General features: G+C 41.2%; 1 protein-coding gene across 1 annotated transcript in view; it reads right to left on the bottom strand.

Annotated features, from left to right (window-relative positions):
• LOC126298787 (baculoviral IAP repeat-containing protein 7-like) overlaps window positions 1-23,704 on the bottom strand; it is an 83,500-nt gene that overhangs the window by 35,094 nt on the left and 24,702 nt on the right. Inside the window, exons 3-5 of the mRNA XM_049990248.1 lie at window positions 20,436-20,600; window positions 5,798-5,979; window positions 1,673-1,719 (exon numbers count right to left, since the gene is read on the bottom strand). Of these exons, the coding sequence (XP_049846205.1) occupies window positions 1,673-1,719; window positions 5,798-5,979; window positions 20,436-20,600 (394 nt within the window). The remainder of the gene's footprint in view (window positions 1-1,672; window positions 1,720-5,797; window positions 5,980-20,435; window positions 20,601-23,704) is intronic.

Here is a 23,704-nt window from a genome sequence, read left to right as displayed (position 1 = left end):
CTTGGGTTCAGATCTGGTGAGTTGGGGGGCCAGCACATCAATTTGAACTCACCACTTCATTACATTCCTGGCCTTTTGACATTTCACATTATATTGTCAAAAAAATGTTACCGCTCCAGGAAACATGACTGTCATTGAGGGGTGTACATGGTCCTCAACCAGTTCATGATATTCCTTGGCTGTCATGGTGCCTTGCACTAGTTCCACTGGGCCCATAGATACCCCTGTGAACGTCCCCCAGAGCATAATGGAGTCGCTGCCAGCTTGTCTGTCTCTCAGTACAGGTGTCAAGGAGCTGTTCCCCTGGAAGGAAACAAATGCCCTCCCATTGGCATGATGAAGGTATCAGGATTCATCAGACCATGCAATGCTCTGTCACTGTGCCATGTCTAGTGCCGATGTTCACATTCCCATTTCGGTCTTGGTAGCCGACGTTGGCACATGCATGGATCACTGACTGTGGAGGCCCATTGTTAGGAGGGTTCGGTGCACTGTGTGTTCACACACTTCTACCTAGCCCACCAATAAAGTCTAAGTTCTGCAACAGTTCACTGCCTGTCTTGTTTTACCAGTCTGCCCATCCTATGATGTCCAACATCTGTAATTCGGGGTGGTCACCCAACCCCACGACATCTGGACGTGGTTTCACCTTGGTTCTGCCATGTGTTTAAGACATTCACCACAGCATTCTTCTAATACCTGGCAAGTTGTGCAGTTTCCGAAATGTTCATGCCAAGTCTCTGGGCCATCACAATCTGCCCTCAGTCCTTACACTGATAGATTACACGCTTTCTCCATTCTATACGTGGACAGCACACACACTGATACTACATGCACCGGGCATGTGTCAATGTTCTGGCTGATCGGTTATAGTTACCTCAGCACAATTCGCCTGTGCACATAACTACTTGCTTAAACAACTGTCTGCAAGATATGGATTCCATCTATAAAACTCAATGCATTCACTTGCTGTTTCACTAGTTAGCCTGCTGCAGTGTATTAAACAATTGTATACATTAAATAAGCACTAGCTGGAGAAGTGTACATTACAAATAAATGAAATATTGTGCAAACATTTCTAAAATATGGAAGGGGCACTGGCATCATTATACATTGTGATTACTTCAAAACCAACAGTTACTCAGCTAGAATAAAGTAATAAAGCATTTCAAGACAACTGGCACCTCAGGAAATTAAAATTAATGTCAAAATATTAATTCAATTTTCTAAGATGATGCAATGAAGGGGTGGACAGGGAATCAGCTCAAGCAAGGCTGGAGAAAGTATAACACAAATGCTTACAACACAAGCTTTATTTGGAGGAAAGAAAAAAAGAAACAATCCTGTAAACTTAACAGACATTGATTCACTCCAACTGTCATCACTGTTAAATACAAACTAAAAGAGTAAACAGTTGCTAAATGTAACATCGAGTTAATATCTTTTTTCAGGTCTAGAACAGTTCACTATTTTACTCTTCCTGAAACTGATTATAAACATAATATGGAATAGGGTGTCCTCAACTGTCTCCATTTCCAGGGATTTTTCATTTTTGTAATCCAGATTCAAGATTACAAGAAAAATCTTTAATTCAACTTGTGTTGTACAAAGTACTACAGTATTTATAAAATAAACTTGTTTAAACAGGCATTAAGCCTATGCTAATGAGTACCTGTTGGCTGAAATATCAGACATCTGCCTCCCAAGGTTAGCTTGGCCCTGAAACAAATTAAAAATGAGAATCCAAGCATTATCACAGAATTTAGTCACACTCATACACCACACACACTCCTTTCAACTGAGTAATGCAAATGATATTTAAGTTAAACATTTCTCCAGTAAATGGTGAGTGAGTTAGTGAGAGTGTGTCCTGGCTCCCATCAGTGAGTATCAATAAAAAGTACCCACCTGTTTCCACACCAGTGAGAAAATACAGAGTACCTGTCTACCAGAACTGAAATGTTTGCAATAATGCTCTGTTGCTCAACCCCTGTTCAACTGTATCTGCTGTCTTGTGGACCATGGCCAAATTTCCTCCAATATGCCAAACTGAAGCTTCATTTTGCTAGAATAGCATAGTAACAAGTTATCTTGTTTAACTAATGCTTTTCAATATGGACTACGCAGATGTTTAAGTACTAGGAAAGAAATGTAAAACATGCTTTCGTTTCCAGAAAACACCTAGCACAATATTTGTGGTTTCACAGAGTACACTGGAGAAAAGAGAAGCAGTTTTAAGAGTATCAAACACTCAGATGGCAAACCAGAAGAAAATTAAGAACAGAAAGCTCAATGGAAGAAAGAATATATATAAAGTTGAGTAAACAAGGGAAATGAACATGAAGACAATATAACTGAAAGGCAAGAGGAAACTGTAAAAGATTAGATTGGGGGATATGACACTGCAAGAAGAATTTTCCACAGCACCAGGAGCCCAAATTGAAAACAAGGCCCCTGGAGTCTATGACACACACTCAGAATTATTGAGACCCTTTGGAGATTCAACCATGACAAAACTATTCCACTTAGTGTGTAAGATGAGGATGGGTCTGGAAGTAACTGCTGTTCTAGAATGGTGCTAGTGTTTCTGTACAGAGTGCCACTGTTGTAACATCTGCACACTGATTCAGTATGCTCCCAGCTGTGAAAGTATCAACCTCTTTCTTTCAAGTAATCATGTGTTATAATCTTCTAACATGAGCACTATAATAAAAAATCCTGCAAAAATCCAAGTGCGAGCATTAATAAGAATTCTTTTGGAACCGAACGTTTCAACAGCACACTTTCATTGTCAAATGTGTACTGTGTATGGTCCGAACGTCATAAGTGGAGGCGATGTGCAGCAATGGTTCTGATTTTCTGTAAGTAGCAGAACAAGCATTCATGATGAAGAGAGGAGTGTAAGGCCTTCTGTTTTAACTAATGATCCCATCACGAACACTCACAAAACAGTCCATGAAAATTGAAGATTAATCATCTCTCTTTTCATCTCTTCACTCAAATGAAGTTGTTTGCATTACAGCACTCCGGTGATAATGACAAACTTCAAAATGCCATGAAAGATTGGTTATAGTTCCAGGCAGAAGCATTTTACGAAGAAGGAATCTGAATTAGTGAAACATTATGACAAATGCTTTAAATTAAATGGTGACTATGCTGAAAGATGGGAAAAACCTGTTCGTTTCAAGAAGTATATGATAAAAAAAAATGTCTAGACAAGTTTTTTTAATTACAGCCAAATGGAGGTTACTTTCCAGACCACTCTTGTATGTTAGAAAGGAGCAATACCACTAGACTCCAAGCAGAATGTAAGAACTCTTTCACAACTTTTATCAAAACCAGATTGTAGCTGTAGGAATTTAAGGACATGGAAGGGAAGTAGTAGTTCAGAAGAGATTGAGACAGTGTTGTAGGCTATCCATTCAACCTGCACATCAAGCAAACTATGAAGGAAACTAAGCAGGAGTTTGGAAATGGAATTAAAGTTCAGGGAGAATAACTAAGGACTTTGAGGTTTGCCAATGACAATGTAATTCTATCAGAGACTGCAAAGGACTTAAGAGCAGTTGAAGGGAATGGCCTGTGTCTTGAAAAAGAGGGTATACAATATCAACAAAAGCCAAACAAGGCTAATGGAATGCAGCCTAATTAAATCTGCTGATGCTCAGCAAATTATATTAGAGAATCAAACAGTAAAGGTAATACACAAATTTTATTTGGGAAGCAAAATACCTGGTGATGGTTCAGGTACAGAGAATATAAAATTTAGATTTGCATCAGCAAGAAATGCATATCTGAAAAAAAAAAAATAGAAATTTGTTAATATCAAATATAGATTGTGTTAGGAAGCTTTGCTTAAAGGTATCTGAAGTGTAGTCGTGGAGGGAAGTAAAAGAGGGAGGATAAACAACTCTGACAAGATAAGAAGAGAAACTTCTGAAATGTTATGCCACAGAAGAATGCTGATGATTTAGATGGTTAGGCCTTATTACTAATGAGGTGATGCTGAATCTAATTTGGGAAAAGAAACACATTTAAGCCGCAACTTGCAAAGAAAAAGGAACCAGCTGGTAGGACACATTGTGAGGCATCAATGTAGCATCAATTTGGTAATGAAGGGAAATGCGAGAGAGGGAGAGTCTATAGTTGTAGATGCGGACCAAGGAACAGTTACAATAAGCAAGTTCAAATGGATGTCAGTTGCAGTAGTTATGCAGGGACGAAGATGCCTGCAACCAACAGACTATCATGGAAAGCTGTATGAAACCAGTCTTCAGAATTAATACCACCACCACCACCACCACCACCACCACCACCACCACCACCACCAACTCCCTGTAGGCACTCGACAACCATTAGACCATGACAGTTACATAGCTCAAAGAGTTACCCTTTCCACAACAGATTCTGGCAGCTGGGATCTGGTGCAACTTATATTGCATAGTACTTTCAAGATTCTTACTCTAGTACAGAAATAAAATTAGGCAGCTTTCCAACTACCTGAAAGACCATTTGCAGGGCACATTTGAAACCTGTGATTCATAGGACAGCACCCCCATTCCTCCCCCAGTGTGTTTAACATAAAATACTGACTGAGTAAGCTATATTATTTCACAGTTCTGCACACTTACATCATTTGCTTTCTTTAGTTAGTAATAGTCATGCAATCAATGCACAGGTTGATTTAACCTAATTTGCAAGGCAATCCTATTTGTAGGTGGCATGCTATAGCCTTCAAGCTGAACTAGTTCACATAGCCAATTTTAGAAGGGCCTAAAGTCTACAGTTAAATTCAAAATGTTGTGATTCACTTCTGACAATGTTTTATATATAAGAGAGAAGAAAATATGAATAAGATAAAACTACCAGTTTGTACTCAAATATTCAGACACAAATTTAGTTCATATGTGGCCTACACTTTAATTGCACTACCTTCAAGATTTGGCAGTTCTCATACTTAAGTGGATCCACTGCATATGGTAATCATATCCTATTGAGGGGGGGGGGGGGGGGTGTTAGTGTTTAACGTCCCGTCGACAACGAGGTCATTAGAGACGGAGCGTAAGCTCGGGTTAGGAAGGAAATCGGCCGTGCCCTTTCAAAGGAGCCATCCCGGCATTTGCCTGAAACGATTTAGGGAAATCACTGAAAACCTAAATCAGGATGGCCGGAGACGGGATTGAACCGTCGTCCTCCCGAATGCAAGTCCAGTGTGCTAACCACTGCGCCACCTCGCTCGGTCATATCCTATTGAAATGGTTCAAATTGTGTGTGTATGGGGTATACTGGTTGCACCATCTTACTGAATTTCAATTACAGAATTAAAATATGAGTATTACTGCACTGAGGCAGGTGTGCTCTAACTCTCTAGTGATGGAACAGATGTAGGTACATGTCTTTTGAGACACTTTCATAAATAATTAGTTCATAAATAATTATTTCATAAATAATTATTTCATAAATAATTATTTCATAAATAATTATTTCATAAATAATTATTTCATAAATAATTATTTCATAAATAATTACACTAGTTTTACTTTTCATCATTCCATTAAAATTATAAAAAATCACTGGATTTAATGGAATAAAAAAGAAGAATACTGCTAAAGCTACAATTACATACAACACGTTACACTTTTTCCATTATAAATATAATGTTTAACAATTTGTCTCAGTTTTAAAAATTCAGACGCAAACTTGTCACTTCTCATTCCTTACACAGAAAATGCTGTTAGTTCTACACAAATCAGTTATTCAGAGGGGACTGACTAATTCATTTACAAAGTTTTCTTACCTCAGCTGTAGTTAGTTTTGCTTTGTTCTGCTGAATGTGATCCACAAATGACTTTCCTTTTGCCATTACAAGATAGCCACACCGCGGGAACCAAACTGCATGCTGAATCCATGGGTCATCATGCTCTTCCCAGTACCTCAAACCCTTTCCGCAGTGGAAGCAAACAGTCTGATCACCTTTACCTGTACAAATTTGGCGCCATTTACCATTATTAGATTATATTTCATAGAAATTTTGTTGTTTCCAGATTTCTGTTCCTTTTTTCCCCAACCAAAACAGGTGCAAGTAACTGAACTCAACATAGACATATACACTATGCCTCTAGTGTAAGCTTTAAAAAATATCAACTGAAAATACATTTTACATGCCCTACAATAAAATGGATATTCAAACAAAACAGAACCAGCTATAATTACTAGGTGTACATGGAAAATGACTGACTACCATGATAACTATGTTGTCAGGAAACAACAGACATGACTCATCTACTAGAATTTAAGTGCGAGAACAGAATCATACGTAAAAGAACATGAGAACACACTACACCGACTAAATTATGCCCCACAACTAGGTGGTGGTGGTGGTGGTGGTGGTGGTTGTTAGTGTTTAACGTCCCGTCGACAACGAAGTCATTAGAGACGGGGCCCAAGCTCGGGTTAGGGAAGGATTGGGAAGGAAATCACCATGCCCTTTCAAAGGCACCATCCCGGCTTTTGCCTGAAACGATTTAGGGAAATCACCCCACAACTAGGGACCAGAAAAATTCACATTTGCGATAAATGTGAATTCTCGCACAGACTGCAAAATTACCTAATAAATATTATTTTGAAGGAAATTTTATCCAGGTTAACTATTTGATCAGCACTAATTACTGATATTTTTATTTTATGCCTATAAATATCTACGAAGTAATCCATTTTTGGGTACTCGTATTTTTCAATATCTGGCAATGGCCAATTTGGAAAGAGAATATGTGTAACAGAGTGTTTGAAAAGGGAAGGCACAATTGTGCATAAAAGCTTCAGTGCCCTGACGAGTTATGCAGTGGTACCAGGTCGACAAACAGGCAGGTGACATAATGGTATTCACAAGACATATGTCCCATGTGGAAACACATGGGAATGTGAGACAGTTTTGAAGAACAAAGACATACACAAACAAGACTGTCGACAAGGCACCTGATGCGGACAACAGAACCTATAGAAATCTACAAGGACATGCTGGAAAGTAATGCCTCTGAATTTAAGTTAACTCTTATAGCTTTTTAAATAAAACAAATGTTATTAATGTTCTACATCTTTATTCTTCACATCTACCTACACTCCTGGAAATTGAAATAAGAACACCGTGAATTCATTGTCCCAGGAAGGGGAAACTTTATTGACACATTCCTGGGGTTAGATACATCACATGATCACACTGACAGAACCACAGGCACATAGACACAGGCAACAGAGCATGCACAATGTCGGCACTAGTACAGTGTATATCCACCTTTCGCAGCAATGCAGGCTGCTATTCTCCCATGGAGACGATCGTAGAGATGCTGAATGTAGTCCTGTGGAACGGCTTGCCATGCCATTTCCACCTGGCGCCTCAGTTGGACCAGCGTTCGTGCTGGACGTGCAGACCGCGTGAGACGACGCTTCATCCAGTCCCAAACATGCTCAATGGGGGACAGATCCGGAGATCTTGCTGGCCAGGGTAGTTGACTTACACCTTCTAGAGCACGTTGGGTGGCACGGGATACATGCGGACGTGCATTGTCCTGTTGGAACAGCAAGTTCCCTTGCCAGTCTAGGAATGGTAGAACGATGGGTTCGATGACGGTTTGGATGTACCGTGCACTATTCAGTGTCCCCTCGACGATCACCAGAGGTGTACGGCCAGTGTAGGAGATCGCTCCCCACACCATGATGCCGGGTGTTGGCCCTGTGTGCCTCGGTCGTATGCAGTCCTGATTGTGGCGCTCACCTGCAAGGCGCCAAACACGCATACGACTATCATTGGCACCAAGGCAGAAGCGACTCTCATAGCTGAAGACGACACGTCTCCATTCGTCCCTCCATTCACGCCTGTCGCGACACCACTGGAGGTGGGCTGCACGATGTTGGGGTGTGAGCGGAAGACGGCCTAATGGTGTGCGGGACCGTAGCCCAGCTCCATGGAGACGGTTGCGAATGGTCCTCGCCGATACCCCAGGAGCAACAGTGTCCCTAATTTGCTGGGAAGTGGCGGTGCAGTCCCCTACAGCACTGCGTAGGATCCTACGGTCTTGGCGTGCATCCGTGCGTCGCTGCGGTCCGGTCCCAGGTCGACCAGCACCTGCACCTTCCGCCGACCACTGGCGACATCATCGATGTACTGTGGAGACCTCACGCCCCACGTGTTGAGCAATTCGGCAATACGTCCACCCAGCCTCCCGCATGCCCACTATATGCCCTCGCTCAAAGTCCGTCAACTGCACATACGGTTCACGTCCACGCTGTCGCGGCATGCTACTAGTGTTAAAGACTGCGATGGAGCTCCGTATGCCACGGCAAACTGGCTGACACTGACAGCGGCGGTGCACAAATGCTGCGCAGCTACCGCCATTCGACGGCCAACACTGCGGTTCCTGGTGTGTCCGCTGTGCCGTGCGTATGATCATTGCTTGTACAGCCCTCTCGCAGTGTCCAGAGCAAGTATGGTGGGTCTGACACACCGGTGTCAATGTGTTCTTTTTTCCATTTCCAGGAGTGTATTTGCAGCCCCCTGTCAACAGAGGGTTCCGAATTGTGGCATGCAACATGGCCATATGTTACTGAACTACGTCAGTGGGGGAGAAAAGCATACTGTAATCAAATTTTAAGAGTTTGTTCACATATGGAGCACCCTCACCTTCAGCACAATGCTAGACCATAAACGAATGTTGAGACATTTGCAACAACCTGACACCTTGCATTCACTGTCTCGATCATCCTCCATACAGTCCTGGTTTGCCTCTATCTTTCTTCCATCTGTCTACAAAACTTTATGAACACCTAGGACTTCACTTTGTGATGAAGTGGTGCTAGCAGAGGTGAAATTATGGCTCCATCAACAAAGACAAAGATTCTATAGTGACAGTATCAACAAACTGGTCTCTTGTTGGGTGAAAGATGTTCCTTACCAGGGTGACTATGCAGAGAAATAAATATGCAGACATGAAAAATGAAGATGCATAATGTTAACATTTGTTTTCTTTATAAAGATTTAAGTTTTATAGCAGAAAAAGTTCACAAGCATTTCTTTTAAGCATTTCCTCTTAAATATATTTACTGGTTTGCTGTTAGTTGCTACGTATGTTATGAAACTTTAAAGGTTGTCATTGGCGATCATCTATTCCATGGGCACTGTTGGGCACATAAGCTCAATGTGGTTAGCAAATGCTGGGTAAAAATTACGTCTGATTAAAATGAAGCTGTGAGTGGTTAAGTCTGCTTTTTTAACCACCAGGAAGTGTAAATATAAATACATTCAGTACTTACAGTATTCAAACAAAAGGACACCAATCTTAAGCAGGTGTGTGCGCACTCACGCGGGAGGGGGGGGGGGGGGGGGGCAGCAGCTTTAGCACAGATATTTTATCCCGGAAATGCCATTTTCAACTGTGCGAAAAAACCTCTAATTGAGACACTTCTGTGTTTCCCAAAAGTAACAAGATATACGTGGTCTAGTGGATATGAGAATTTTCAAAAAACTTGACAAGCAGCTAAGGGAAAAGTCGAAGTAATAACTGTTTTTAATGTCATTCAGATTAAGATGAACATCAAAGGGGTAGCAGGGGGGGGGGGGAGGAGGAGGAGGAGGAGGAGGAGGAGGAGGAGGAGGAGGAAGTAGTAGTTGGTGGGGGGCAGGAATGTGGGGGGGGGGGGGGAGGGGGGAAGGCAGATAGCACCTGGCAGTTTCTAACTTAGAGCCCCTTCACTGAAACCAAAGTACAGTCTGAGACTTGTGCCGTCCACACAAAGTGGATCAGCCACCAAGGACACACCATGAAGTTTTGAGTGTTATTCCTCTTTAATCTCTTTTATAGATATGTGTTGGTTACAGGCATAGTATGACACCTTCATATGAGAAAAATTAAATCCCAAACATTGAAGAAGATATTGCTGCAGAAATAAAAACAGGTGAAATACCAAGCTTCACTTTGTCAGGTAGCACTGAAATAGAAAATGGACAAACCCATTCAGATTGTTTTTCTTTATTCTTTTCTTTTAGGCTCAGAAAAGAACTGGAGTTACTCACATACAAGTCAAAACTATGGAACAAGAACAGAGTGGAGTTAAATGACATGTCAGTCCCAATGGAGGGATTAGGATACAGCTAAAACCAGGCAGGTGGAAAATGGCCAAAAACACCATATAGAAATTGAGGTCCAAAACTAAAAATTAAATGGCCTTTGCCGTATAGCTTTGGCAGATAAAAAGTAAAACATGGTCAAAAGCCCACGTGTCATTCACTAAAACAGCTGATAAATCAAATTGCAAACCCAAGATGGAATGTAAACTGTTAAAAAAGCGACATTCTAGCAGGAAGTAGAGGACAGTTAAAATTTGGGTGCAATGTGTACAAAGTGGTGGGGGAGCGTCATTTAGCAAATGACGATGGCTAAAAAGACAGTGCCCAATATGCAGACGAGTTAAAATAATCTCATTCCAGCAGGAGGGCCGAGAGGAGGTCGTCCAAGGTGCTGGGAGAGGCTCATTACGCGAAAGCTTATTCCCATGAAGGGAGGACCATTGGCGCTGCCAAAGAGACACCACCATCTGACAAACGTCAACATAGAGATCAAATATAGGTACTCGTGGGCTGAGGTACGAGGACTGCAGCCTTGGTAGCGGCGTCAACAGCCTCGTTTCCTGGCATGCCGACATCACCAAGGGACCCACAGAAACATGACACTGGCTCCATGAAGAGTGAGCAAGTGAATTTTCCTGGACCCGCTGCACTAAGGAATGAGCAATGTACAGTGCAAATAGACTTTGGAGGGCACTGAGTGACTGAGCAGAGGACACAATTGGAATGGCTGTGATGCCGGATGTACTCCATGGCCTGATACAAGGCAAAGAGCTCAGCTGTAAATACTTAGGAGTAAGCCGCAAGCTGATATTGAAAGACGTAGGTGCCAATGACGAAGGCACACCCGACCCCACAGTCAGTGCTAGAGCCATCAGTATATACGAAGGTCCTATCGCGAAGTTCCATGCGAAGATCATGAAACTGGAGGCGATAAACTGAGGCTGGAGAAGTGTCCTTAGAAAGCAAATGAAGGCCAAGGTTAACATGGGCCACTTCACGAAGCCAAGGTGGTGAAGGGTTCACACCAACTGGGAAAGTTGCAGGTAGTGTGAAGTTTAAGCTGCCGTAGAAAGTGCTGAAAGCAGACTCCAGGAGGTAACAGAAGAGGGATGAGCCCCATACTGACGATCAAAGGAATCATCAAAGAAGGGGGCATAGAAGGGGTGGCCACACATGGCAGACGAACAGCATGCATACCTGCTGAGGAGGAAGTCACGGTGGTAGGACAGTGGTAGTTCAGCAGCTACAGCATACAAGCTCTCAAGCTGGCTGGTGTAAAAGGTGCCCATGGCCCTACGGATGTCATGAAGTACAATTGAGGACACGTAAGAGATTGAAGGACCGTGTACAGCGGGCTGCCAGGTAAGACCCATGGGAGCACCAAGAGTTTCCTAAGTTTCCTATCAAGCATGAGCCCCAGAAATTTCGTAATTTCAACAACTGGAAGTGCATAAGGCCCAAGATGTGGAGATGGTGGGAGAAATCTGGGGTGGGTGAGGTGGGGTGTGGTGGGGGGGGGGGGGGGGGGGAGGGAGGGAGCAAAAACCATTGTCGATGCTCCAGGAGTAAAGATGATCAAGACAGCGCTGAAGACACCACTCAGACAGGTCTGTGGAGAACTGCAATAGATGGCAAAATTGTCTACAAAAAAACAGAGCCAAAGATGTTCAGCAGGAGACAGGCCATTATAGGGTTAATGGTGATGAGGGTAGCACTCAGGACGGAACCCTAAGCACACCATTTTCCTGGATAAATGGTGCTCGACAAGGCAGAAACACACACACACACACACACACACACACACAACTTGGAAACCCAGTCTTGTAAAAATGCCCACAGAAGCCCCACATGTAAGGAGTACAGAGGGTACCCAATATGCTATTTCTGCAGAAAACCAGTCACAACATGGCTGGACAAAGTAGAGACAATCAACTGCAGAGTGCCGCACTCTAAATCGACACTGTGCATTCATTAGTAAATGGCGAGACTCGAGCCACCACACCAGCCGGGCATGAATCATACGTTCCATCACCTTGCAAACGCAGCTGGTAAGAGAGAGAAGGCAGTAGCTAGAAGGAAGTTTTTTGTCCTTACTGGGACAAAGTATGGGTATGACTGTGGCTTTACACTAGCATCCGGGAAAGGTGCCCTCAGCCCAGATGCGGTTGTACATGTGAAGCAGAAAGTGCTTGCCCACAGGAGAAAGGTGCTGCAACATTGGAATATGGATGGCATCTTGCCCTGAGGCGGAGGATCAGGACGAACAAAGTGTGACCGAGCTCCCTCGTGGTTAAGGCAGCACTGTAGCACTCACGATTCTGAGAAGAGAAGGGTATCGCCCAAGCCGCCTCCATTTGTTTCCGATGAATGAAGGCAGCTTGAAACTTCTGCACAATTGTGGCCCAAGGTGTTGGAGATAGCAATAGGGTCCATGATGACATCATCAGTTACTGTCAGGCCGGAAATTGGGGAATGGATCGTGGTTCAGAGAGCCGTTGGAGGTTGGCCCACAAGGCAAAGGAATGTGTGGAACTGTTAAAAGAACACTAACATTTTGCATGCATCTTTTTAGAATGAATGCAGTTTTCCAGCAAAGGGTGTTGGTTAAAAATGTGGAGAGCACGTCTCCGTGCACGAATTGCATCATGGCATGCCTTGTCCACCTAGGGACTGGGAGACAATGTGGTAAAGAGGAAGTGCAAGGAATGTAACATTCTGCAGCTGTAAGGATAATGTTAGTGACAGTCCACCTGGTCATCACAACTGGGGAAATCTTGTTCTTCGAAGGTCGCCAGGCAGAAGTAAAGCTGCCAGTCTTAGTAAGCTGCGATTTCGGTGTGCATGCAGATGGGGTAGGAGTCAGCATACAGAGAGCACATGAGAAATGGTCGCTCGAGTAGTTGTCAGAAAGAACGGACCACTCGAGATGATGGGCAAGCTGGGCAGTACAAAAGGATAGGTCCACATGTGAATAAGTGTGCGAGGAGTCTGAAAGGAAAGTGGGTGCCGGAACCCCAAAGGGGATGACGTGCATTAAAGTCACCAAGTAGCAAAAGTGGGTGAGGTATCTGCCCAGTAACTTTAAGGAAGTCTGCCCCTGTGACAGCAAATGATGTAGGGACGTAGTACAGAGGGAAAAAGTTAAGTAGGGAAGGAAAAGGCGAACTGCCACAGCTTTAAGATTGGTAGTCAGCAAAATGGCTTGACTATGTCATCTCATATGAGCAGCATGAAGACTCCACGAGAGGGAATGCCGATCTCAGGGGAAATGTCAAAACGAATCGGTAAGAAATGTGAAAGCTCAAAGTGGTCGTGATGGCGCAATTTTGTTTCCTGAAGGCACATTACAAAGGGATGCTGCAACACTAAAAGCAGCCGTAAATCCTCTTTGTGGAACCGAAGGCCACTAACATTCCATTGGAGTAGAGTCATAATGAAGAGACGTGGGGGTGTCACCTCGGCGGTTGCTGAGTGACAGCTGGGGAAGAGGCACTACTACAGGACACAGAAGCAGAAGGATCCTGCTCCATGGGGTCCACAGAAGCATCTGCTTGCTTGTGCGGTCGGTCTGTGGAGCCCAGCGCCAAAAAACGGTTAGTGTACACCTGCGACACAGAGGCAGGCCAGGCTAAGATATCACATGCCAACGTCATCCAAGAGGATCTCTGAGGTGGCGAAGTAAAAGACCGTTTGTCTTTGGAGCACTTCTTTGAGCCTTTCCGGCAGATGAAGACACTTGTGTTGTTTGCCTGGAGGGACAGAAAAAGTCTTCACGGGAGTACTACTCCTCTCCTTTCTGGCCTACCAGTTGTGTAGCTGGTGGTTTCACCCCTTGAGGCAGGAGTTTGACAGCTTGTTGCGCAGCTGGACAGATGGGGGAATGGTGATGCTACCTTGACACTGAGTGATTTTGCGACCTCAGAGCTGAATTGGAGGTCATATGTCTGCGTGACCATGTCCATTATGGAGAGAAGGATAACAAGAACAGAACTATAGGTACCAGACGGGAGAACACAGGGTTTGAGACTAGCCAGTGACTTACGAGCAACTGGATAAAGCACCTTTTCCTTTACCGAGATCTCGTTAACAGGACAGTCCTAAGAGGCAGCAGCATGGCTTCCATTGCAGTTGATACAGTGGGGCAAAGGAGGTGGACAATTGCCCTCGTACGCGTTTCCTACCACAGGTGACAGTTGGCTGGGTGTCGACAAGACTTTCTAGTGTGGTTAAAAAGATGACACTAGTAGCAGCACATAGGGTTCAGAAAGTATGGCCAGATGGTGATAATTTCATAGCCTGCTCTATCGAAGGTGAGAAAGAGTACGAATGGGCACTAAGGAGGAATCTACCTTTTTCATTACACTATGAACAGCAATGACACCCTGATCAGAGAGGTGAGATTGTATTTCAGTCTCAGGTAAGCTGTAGAGCATCCTGGTGTAAAATACACCACGGGACGAGTTCAAAGTTCTGTGGGCATTGACACAAATAGGGTAACCATAGAGAAGCGAGGCAGCAAACAGTTGTTGCACTTGAGAATCAGAAATGGCCTTCAAAAGCAAAGTGGCATTCTGTAAACGAGAGCAAGATTTCACAGGGCCAGCAACTGCATCTACACCTTTCTGAATAATAAATTGATTTACCGTGGTGAAGGACTGACCATCTTCAGTACGTGAAACCATGAGGAACCATGGTGCAGCAGGAAGGGACTTTGAATCATTAGCTTTGTTGCACTTACGTTTTGTAGAAGTTGAGAGGGAAGATGATTGACTCATTGTGAGGAAATCCCCCATAACTACCAGTGTCTCCGATGGCCTGCTCCTTCCAACTGGAGGCCCCATTCACAAGGGGCCCATGCACCTTAGGTAATTGTTTACACCTCCTGAACACCTGATGGAGGCACCTATCAGCAATTTAGGAAGGTTACAGCTCAGGTAGTCACCCCTCCCTGGGCCTGGTCTGCACCAGGGGGTAAAAAGAGAGAGAGAGAGAGAGAGAGAGAGAGAGAGAGAGAGAGAGGATCCTCAAATGCTCAAGTGTAGGAATGAGAGGAGAAGGGAAACAAAGAAAGGGAAAGGGCACAAAAAACAAAGGTGAGGCTGCTCATATGTCAGTGACAGAATGCTGAACATTCTGAAGTGAAGAACACCCCAGACATGTTCCCCAAGGGAGGGAGGAAAAAAAATAGCAAGATGATAGACATGCAGCACGGAAGGGAAAAAATGCTGCAAAGGCTGGGGCCCCAATGTAGCCAAGCACAAACGTGCCAAAGAGTGGCGAGCTGCCTGGGGGAGACCCACTCAGGTGTGCAGGGCAGTAAGACAGACTTTACAACTTACCAAGAGAAAATAACTGTGTGCCACTTTAAGACACTTGCTGAATGGGTATTTCCACTGACAAGAGTTGAAGTTATGTTCATTCTTCAGGACTTTATCGGACGAAATGAGTTGACCATTCATTCTGAATATGGCAATCGTTCTGCAAAATGGTTCAGAAATTTCTGTTTGCATGATTCACTGATGTTTAAATCTGAAGGTCTTTAACCAAATGGTAAAAGAACTACAGGTGATCCGTTTATCATTTATGATTTTTTTACAATAAACTAGGAGAAATATTGTATTGGAAGAAGTGGACTTCAAAGAGATGAATGAACATATGGTCTTCGGACAAGACATTTTTGGCACATCCTTTATTTAAGTGACATATTATTCAAATTAAGTTCAAGGTTTCATGGTATCAATACTTTCAGGCTACTTCAGTCACTTCTGTGCTACTGCAAAAGGAGAGGCCTTTACTTGTCTTGTTGGATGGTCACCTTAGTCATTTAGATAGCACAGTAATTAAAAAAGAATGAGAAAGTTGCTGTCATAAAACTGCTATGACAACTGGCCAGCTGTAACTTCTAGTATAGCATAACTTTAACACATTCAAAGACTGTTTGAATATCGAGTTAATTCAATGGCAAAGAAGTAATCTGAGAACACTTTATAAACGGGAATTTGTGGAGCTTTTCTGCAAAGCATGGACAAATACCTTGAAGCCTAAAAAATTTTTTGGCTTAAAGGACACAGGAGCCTCCCTCCCCTGTATCTGTAAATTTGTATGTGCCACTTGGAATTTAATTAGTTATAGGATTATGGAGACATGTGCAAAGCTATGGGGAAAGGGGTTCTACCAAATATGTTGTTAGTTGCAAGGATGAGTACGTGAAGGTCCAACACCAAATTTCATGGTGGCAGCAATTTCTCAAAAAATAATTAAAACCTTTTTACTACCCCATATGCTTGTCACATTCACAATAATGTTGCAACTGAACAATGCCATAAATGATCAAATTTAGTGCTCAAATCATGCTAAGAACTTCCAACACTGAGCATTTAGTTTCTGCAGTAAAATGGAGGTCATGCATAAGTGATATTACAACAGCAAATTATATCACTCAAAAATAGAGGGCATTTATAGTTTCTTCATTTTTTTTCTAAAAATGTGGCTATATACCATCTCTACTAAGTCACGAATTAATTGGGCATTTGCTAGAGGTTATTTCCCTTCATCTTTGGAAATGACAGCTGTTACACCTCTACCCAAAAATGTGACCATCACATGCTTTTAATTACTGCCCAACTTATCTCATACCCACTCTTTCAAAATTAGTATAATACTGCATGCAGCTCTAAATTTGCCAACATGTAAACATCATTCCAACCGGCTATCAATATGCTATCAGGCCCAATATGTCGGTGAAAATCAGAAACAGTACATTCATACCACCCTCATCTGAAGAGAGATTATCTGTTACTGCTATGTTGTGGAACTTGGTAACACATTTGACTGTCAGCCAGATATAGGCTCACAACTCTAATCAACTCAACAATGAGATAAAATGTTCTGTATGAATTTATCAGTGGGTATGCCACGACATTCCACATTCAGTCCTTTACTCGTCATAATATGCATGAATGACTTGACTTACAATTAGCACACGCATGAATGACTTGACTTACAATTAGCACACGCGCACACACACACACACACACACACACACACACACACACACACACACACACACACACACACTATGGAGTTAATGAACATAAAAGCAAATCAGTAATCTTCTTCAAATAGTTAGCACATAGGAATCTATGAATTGCCAGTTAATGATAAGTGTAAATATTTCCTGTAGTTTAAATGATGCCAATGACTAATTCTGTTAAACTTTTTGGGATTCATGAGAAAGTCAAATATTTTATTTGTATGAAGTCTGCACATATAATGTATTCACTGAGTAAATGTCCTTTGTTTGTGGTAAGCTTTGCACAATGGATATTATGCCTCACTCTCCAACCATTTAATATATGGAGATTATGTACACCACCACCATACTTATGTGATATCAGTGCATTTCAGACCACCACTTAGAAATTGGAAATGTCAAGTTTCATTCTTGTTTATGAGTATTTAATAGTTTTGAAACACTAAGGTGTATCAAGTATGACCAATTTAAATTAGCACTGCTACAACCTTTTCAGCAATACAGAATCCAGTAAATGCTGCCTAATGTTTATTGCCTGGACAAACATGCAAGAAATGAATCTTGGCCATTGGCTTCACCTGATGGAATCTCATTGGTTGAAAATTTTTTACTGCAATGAAGAATCCAAATATTTCCATCAACTTACCAACCAACCAATATAAATTCTTTTGATGCTTAGCAACTGATCATTGTTAAATGAGCACCTTTTCATTTTGTGAAGGATGGTTGAAGTAACCTGCCTTTGCTTTGAAGGCTTCCTAACTGGCATGCAATACACTATTCATCTTATGAGAAACTAGATAACACATTCTATGTTTCAGGAGTACATTTGGAACAAATTTCATTTTCTGGTATTTCAGCTAAACTAGATAACCATTGCCAAGAGGTGTCAACTGAGACTGTGATGCTATGCTTGTTTATTTCTAGACACCAAAACTGTTTACGAAACAAGTCATGTAACATGCAGGAAGCATTGTTCACAAACAAAGCACTAGCTAGAAAATTAACCACAATGATCACTGATCAGATGGTTGGTCAGTAAAATTTAGTACAGCGAGAACACAAGAGATGGGAAGCTTTACCCTGAAATCCTAACCAACTATGATATGTTAATTTTCTCATAGCTCTTACACATCATCTTGGAAATTATTGATGTGTGTCTGAATCACCTGGATTTGTAACTTTCACTTAGTGTTGTTTGTGCACACATTATCTCTCATTGATTAATCCTGTAAACGTCTCATCTCTCAGAATGAACACACGCAGCATTACGTTCTGATCACTCCACGACACTCATTCATAAATTTTATGAGTAAGGACGGGCAAATAGATTGAACCACCCTTATTCTGCCATTACAAACCTGCAATAACTCAATTAAAAAAGAATTTACTGAGTCAGGCAACTTAATGCAATGATATGTAGCAGTGTTTTGGGGACAGGTAAAGATGATATAGTAAACTGAACAACAATCTGAAGACCTGTTAGTGTCCCGTGTTTGTGCTGAGATTTTTCACAATTTTCAGAAATTTTATGCACTTTGTCTTCATGTCTTTTAGGTGTTTTAACTATATTAACATAGTGTCACAGACAAGGCCCAGAAATCTCTCATTCAAAAAGATTTGAAATAGTGCCACCACTACGCTGCAGTTTGTTAACAGCAACACATATCTCATTAAAATGTAGTACTTTCACATTAAAAACCTAAAACCAGTTTTCAACCTATTCCTCCAGACTTCTGCTGATTAACTGCAGCTGCCCTGTTACATTTGTATAGCTGCAAAACATCACAAAATCATCCCTGAAGAGTTGCTGTTGATGGCTATTGTAAATAATTTTATACTTTTCAGTCTTTGGTGGTAGATATGCCCAAATAGGGCAGTGTGACAAGATATTTACCTCTAGTGGAACATACTCCCCATGGAAGAACTGACTAACAATTCAAAGCTGTCCTCTAAGGATATATTTGTACCACAGGTCAAGGCCAATAAAGCTCCAAGCAATCTTGACCCAGTGGTCTTGCTGCACAGTACATCTGCTAACAGTTTATCCTGAAAATGTTGTAACCATTGCAAAGTGATAACTGCAAATAGGAGTTTGTCAAACAAATCCTCAGCTGTACACATGTAAGATTGCCTGTATTAAAAATTCACTGTATCCTTCTACTGCGTGTTTACCTCTCCAGAGCCCGAGCTCAAAAAAGAAAAGAGAATTATTTATTAAACTTATTCATGACAGAAACTTCACACTATACTAAAGCAAGCCTTTGAAACAGTAATTTTTTTTTTAAGTGATATTAGCAAGGGTAAGCCACTCAATAATAGGATAATTTTCTTCTGTCAAATGATTTACAAAAATATGAAAATTCTGACAGAACGCAATTACTATTTGTTACACAACTCATGACATATAGGTGTATAGTTAATCAAGTTCCAGACTAACAATACTGTAACTTTCCATTACATCAAAGTATTCTTAATATTCCATGAAGATTTAGGATTGTAACCGAGTAAAAACACTGGCATCCTGCCACAAAATTTCAACTGGTAACCAATCTGTCTCTTTAGTAGAGTTACACAACTGCTTTCTGTTATTTTAGTTGTGAAAAATTTGTGCGTAGACACCAGAAATATTTAGGAAGATTGGCTAAAAGACCACCTTCTGCCCAAACACTGCACTTTGTAATTTGATCACCATACAGGTAGGAAACAGAGATCAGAAGGCAGTTACAGCCGGAGTGACTAGTGACTCCATGCAGCTGAGAAGATATTTTAAATAATTATATGTAAGCAAAAATTCATAATGGCCAATGAACAACACACATGTTGCTTGCTCACAGCCCTTCCCGTACAAAATGGCACTTCTAGGTATTTTTTAACACTATTTTCACCAAATTTTACATCCATTAAAAATAACAGGCAAATGACTAGGAACATTATTTATAACTTTAAAATTACAGTCTGCAATAATTTTTTTCACATCATTCCTAATAAAAGGTGCAAAAAAAAAATTAATGCTCTGTATCAGGGGGCAACGAGAAACAGAGTCAGCACTGTAAAGTATGATAACTGCTGATTAACTACATACATTCTTTCCTCTAAAAACACTGACATGCTGAGTGTAAAGAAATGACAACATTTGCAGTAAATCCCGGACAGTGTACTGCATATTGTGGTAGTAATATTAGTTGACACTGAATTACTCAAACACTGGTTCCAATTTTCTGCACATTTATGTAAAGTGCACATGGAAGTGTGTATAGTCTGCTGCACATATTTACTTGCCTGTATAAAAAAAGCCAGCTTCACTTAGTGTTTCAGGTTTTTGTTTCATGGAAATAGGCCAGTTCTCATAAGTTTTCAGTCTTGAATCAATTGTGACAAACTCTGGCCACAAGGGCTTGGAACTATAAGCAATTCCAAGCTTCTCCATAGTTTCTGACAAACCACCTGGAAAAAATAACTAGTCTGAGTAAAAAGAATACAAGGAAGGTCCCACATGTGAACATCCTCAACCAAGCCCTACACATTCCAACTGATCATTAAATAGCACCATGTAAAGCAGTTTAGTGTGATGGATAGCTGCTAACTACCTACACAGACAAGTAAAGACATTACAAAAAGGACATGTCAAGAATAACCTAATAATGTTTTATTAATAATAAAACATCTTCCTTCAATTTATGCATTTTACAAGTTTTTTTCCATCAATAGCTACAGACAATTAGCAATCACTTAAGTTTTCTGTGGCCTGAATCACAATATGTAAATTACACTCTGTGTCCTCTGTCTGAATCCAATGTTTAATTCCAAGTCTGCCTTAATTGGTTGGTGAGCTGTGTAGTATCCGATAATGTGAACTGCCTAATAACCACTGTGGTACTGGTGCACAAACTGGCCTTCAAATTCCTGAATTCTTTCCTCCTTGACTGGATTTTATTGCAATTTAATTAAACTAAAAAGGTAAAAACATTTCCAAACTGACTGAGGCAGGCAGTTAACTTGCTAAAATTATGTGTAAGATAGGTTCGAACATTTTCATGAGAAGACTAAGCACTTATCTTACTAGGCAGTTACAATTCACTACACAAAAAGTAGTCTTTTTGTTTTGAAATCTAAGTCTAAAATTTCTACTACTGATAATATTGTATCGTACTGATAATACTTTATGGCTAGTAATGCAGATGATACAGAATCAGTTTCCTACCTAACTGACTGACTACAAAGTGTCAGACTGACCTTTTAACCTAGTGCTGCTGACACACATTTATTTTAGTTAAGAACAAATATGGTTTACGGCCTACAGTTGATCTGCACAGGTCTCATGGAGACAACATAGAAAGGGAAGTAACAAATGGCCAATTTGGATTGGATTCCCTGAAAATTCAGCCCTCAGCACCCATACAAATACAATTAGCAAGGGTTTTATTTTGAAGTATGTAAGAAAATGAAAGATTTGTTTTAATTCCATTGTGCACTTCCATGGCATTTTAATTTAAACTTATGATCTTAACCATCAATCCCGACACAAATAATGATACAAATGTTAACATTTATATGAGCTGCTCAACATTAAAAGCTGAACAGCCAAGATTTCTACTTTCCATTTATTAGTTTATGTCCAATTTTTCAGAGTACTTGTCACTACATTTTTCTATCAAATCAAGTGCTACAAAAATAAACTTCATTCTATTAAAATTTGGCAGTGTAGATACAAGGCCACTAAGTGCAGCTGTGTATAAATAAAACCCTAGACAAATTTCCACAATAAATTATGCCAGATGAGATACAAATAGCCATTTGAAGACTTACTGATTTAAGAAACTACAGCTTCTGTCTCCTGATTATGTGGCTGCAAATAAGACATGCATGACCTGGGTTAAAGTTTGGAAAGAGGAAGTTATCCACAGACTGCCTTATAAATGTAAACTGGGACTTCATTTATAAATATTACAGATAAATGACATGTTTAAATCTTTTAAATAATTTCTTTTAAGACCTATATTGAGTAATGGTACTCTTGCTCATGACTGTAAAGTTAAAAAAGCTTAAATGGTACACTGATGACCTTGCTGGTATCAGGGAAAACTTCTTTCACTGTACAGAATGTATAAAAATAATAGCAAATCTGGCACAGAAAAAAATATGTATATAAAAGCCAAACTTAAACTTATCAAAGCAAGTTGCCTATGAAGATTACATAGAAGGAGCTCCAAACAAATGCAAGGCTGCTTGAGATATTATTACATAAGAATTAACTTCTATCCAAACTCTAGACATTCTGATTAAGCCAGAACAGCTCAGTCAATGCTTTACTACTGCAGTACATGATTTAAGATAAAAAATTATCCAGTCAAATATCAGCAACTGAGACACTTGCTGATCAGCTTCCTGCAAGGCATGATATACATTATGATCTTTTTACGCTCACAAATTTTGTAAATTTCATTTCAAAATTTTCAGACTAACAAAAGCATTTACTGCTACTGACTACTTAACATGATGAAAAAGGACAATACACTTTATTAACAAACTGCTTTCTTTTATTATGAATAAAAGCCTACAATTTTGGGTTTTCTCTGACCAGACAAAAATTTCGAAGTTATACCTATATGCAAAAAGGAGGGAAGTATTTCCCTGAGTACTTCACACCAGTGTCTACTGCTGCAACTTATTCCAAAATATCCGAAGCAGTTTTCACATACAACTTAGTAACTACTTTGGGAAGAAAGGGGAGGGGGAGGGGGGGGAAACACAACACCACTTCCACAGTCCTTTAAGTTGTTAATCAGACACCAAATGTACTTGAAAATAACAGTCTATTGAACTGTGCTATTTAAGTGCTTCTTAGCGAAATTACAGTATCGTGGAATAAACATAACACTAGAGGTAACGGATTCTTATCTAAACAGGATTTTTTTAATTTTTTTGTGGTTCTAGGGCGCACAACTACAATGGTCATTAGTGCCCTGACTAATTTAGGAATGTACCGCGAGGCACAAGGTTAAAACAGCAACTAAAAGGGACAACACTATAAAAGACGTATTAACAGGCATAGGATTAAAAAAAACTACAGCATAATCAAACGTCCTTAGACAGGTGTGTCAAGTTGATAAAACGAAGAACGCGAGCAGCAGCTCCTGGGTCATCCGCTAAAATGGCATCCAGAGTACATGGCAGGCCAAGATCAAGACGCAGCGTAGTAAAATCCGGACAGGACGTTAAAATGTGGCGGACCGTCAGCAATTGCCCACATGGACAGAATGGCGCCGGCACTGCCGTCAGCAGATGGCGATGGCTGAACTGGCAGTGTCCAATTCGTAGCCGGGCCAAAACGACCTCCTCCCGCCGAGAAGGACGTGAGGACGACGTCACAGCTACGGGAAGAGGTTTCAAGGCCCGAAGCTTGTTGTCCCTAAGTGCAGCCCAACCGGCATGCCACAGCGATAAAATGACCGTGCTACAATCTGATGAAGGGACACAACAAGAAGCCGTCCGAGGCTGGAGGACCGCAGCCTTGGCTGCGGCATCTGCAGCTTCGTTCCCAGGGATAC

The sequence above is a fragment of the Schistocerca gregaria genome, chromosome X (assembly GCF_023897955.1).
Source record: "Schistocerca gregaria isolate iqSchGreg1 chromosome X, iqSchGreg1.2, whole genome shotgun sequence".
NCBI lineage: Eukaryota > Metazoa > Arthropoda > Insecta > Orthoptera > Acrididae > Schistocerca > Schistocerca gregaria.
This window is presented reverse-complemented; position numbering and strand designations above follow the sequence as displayed.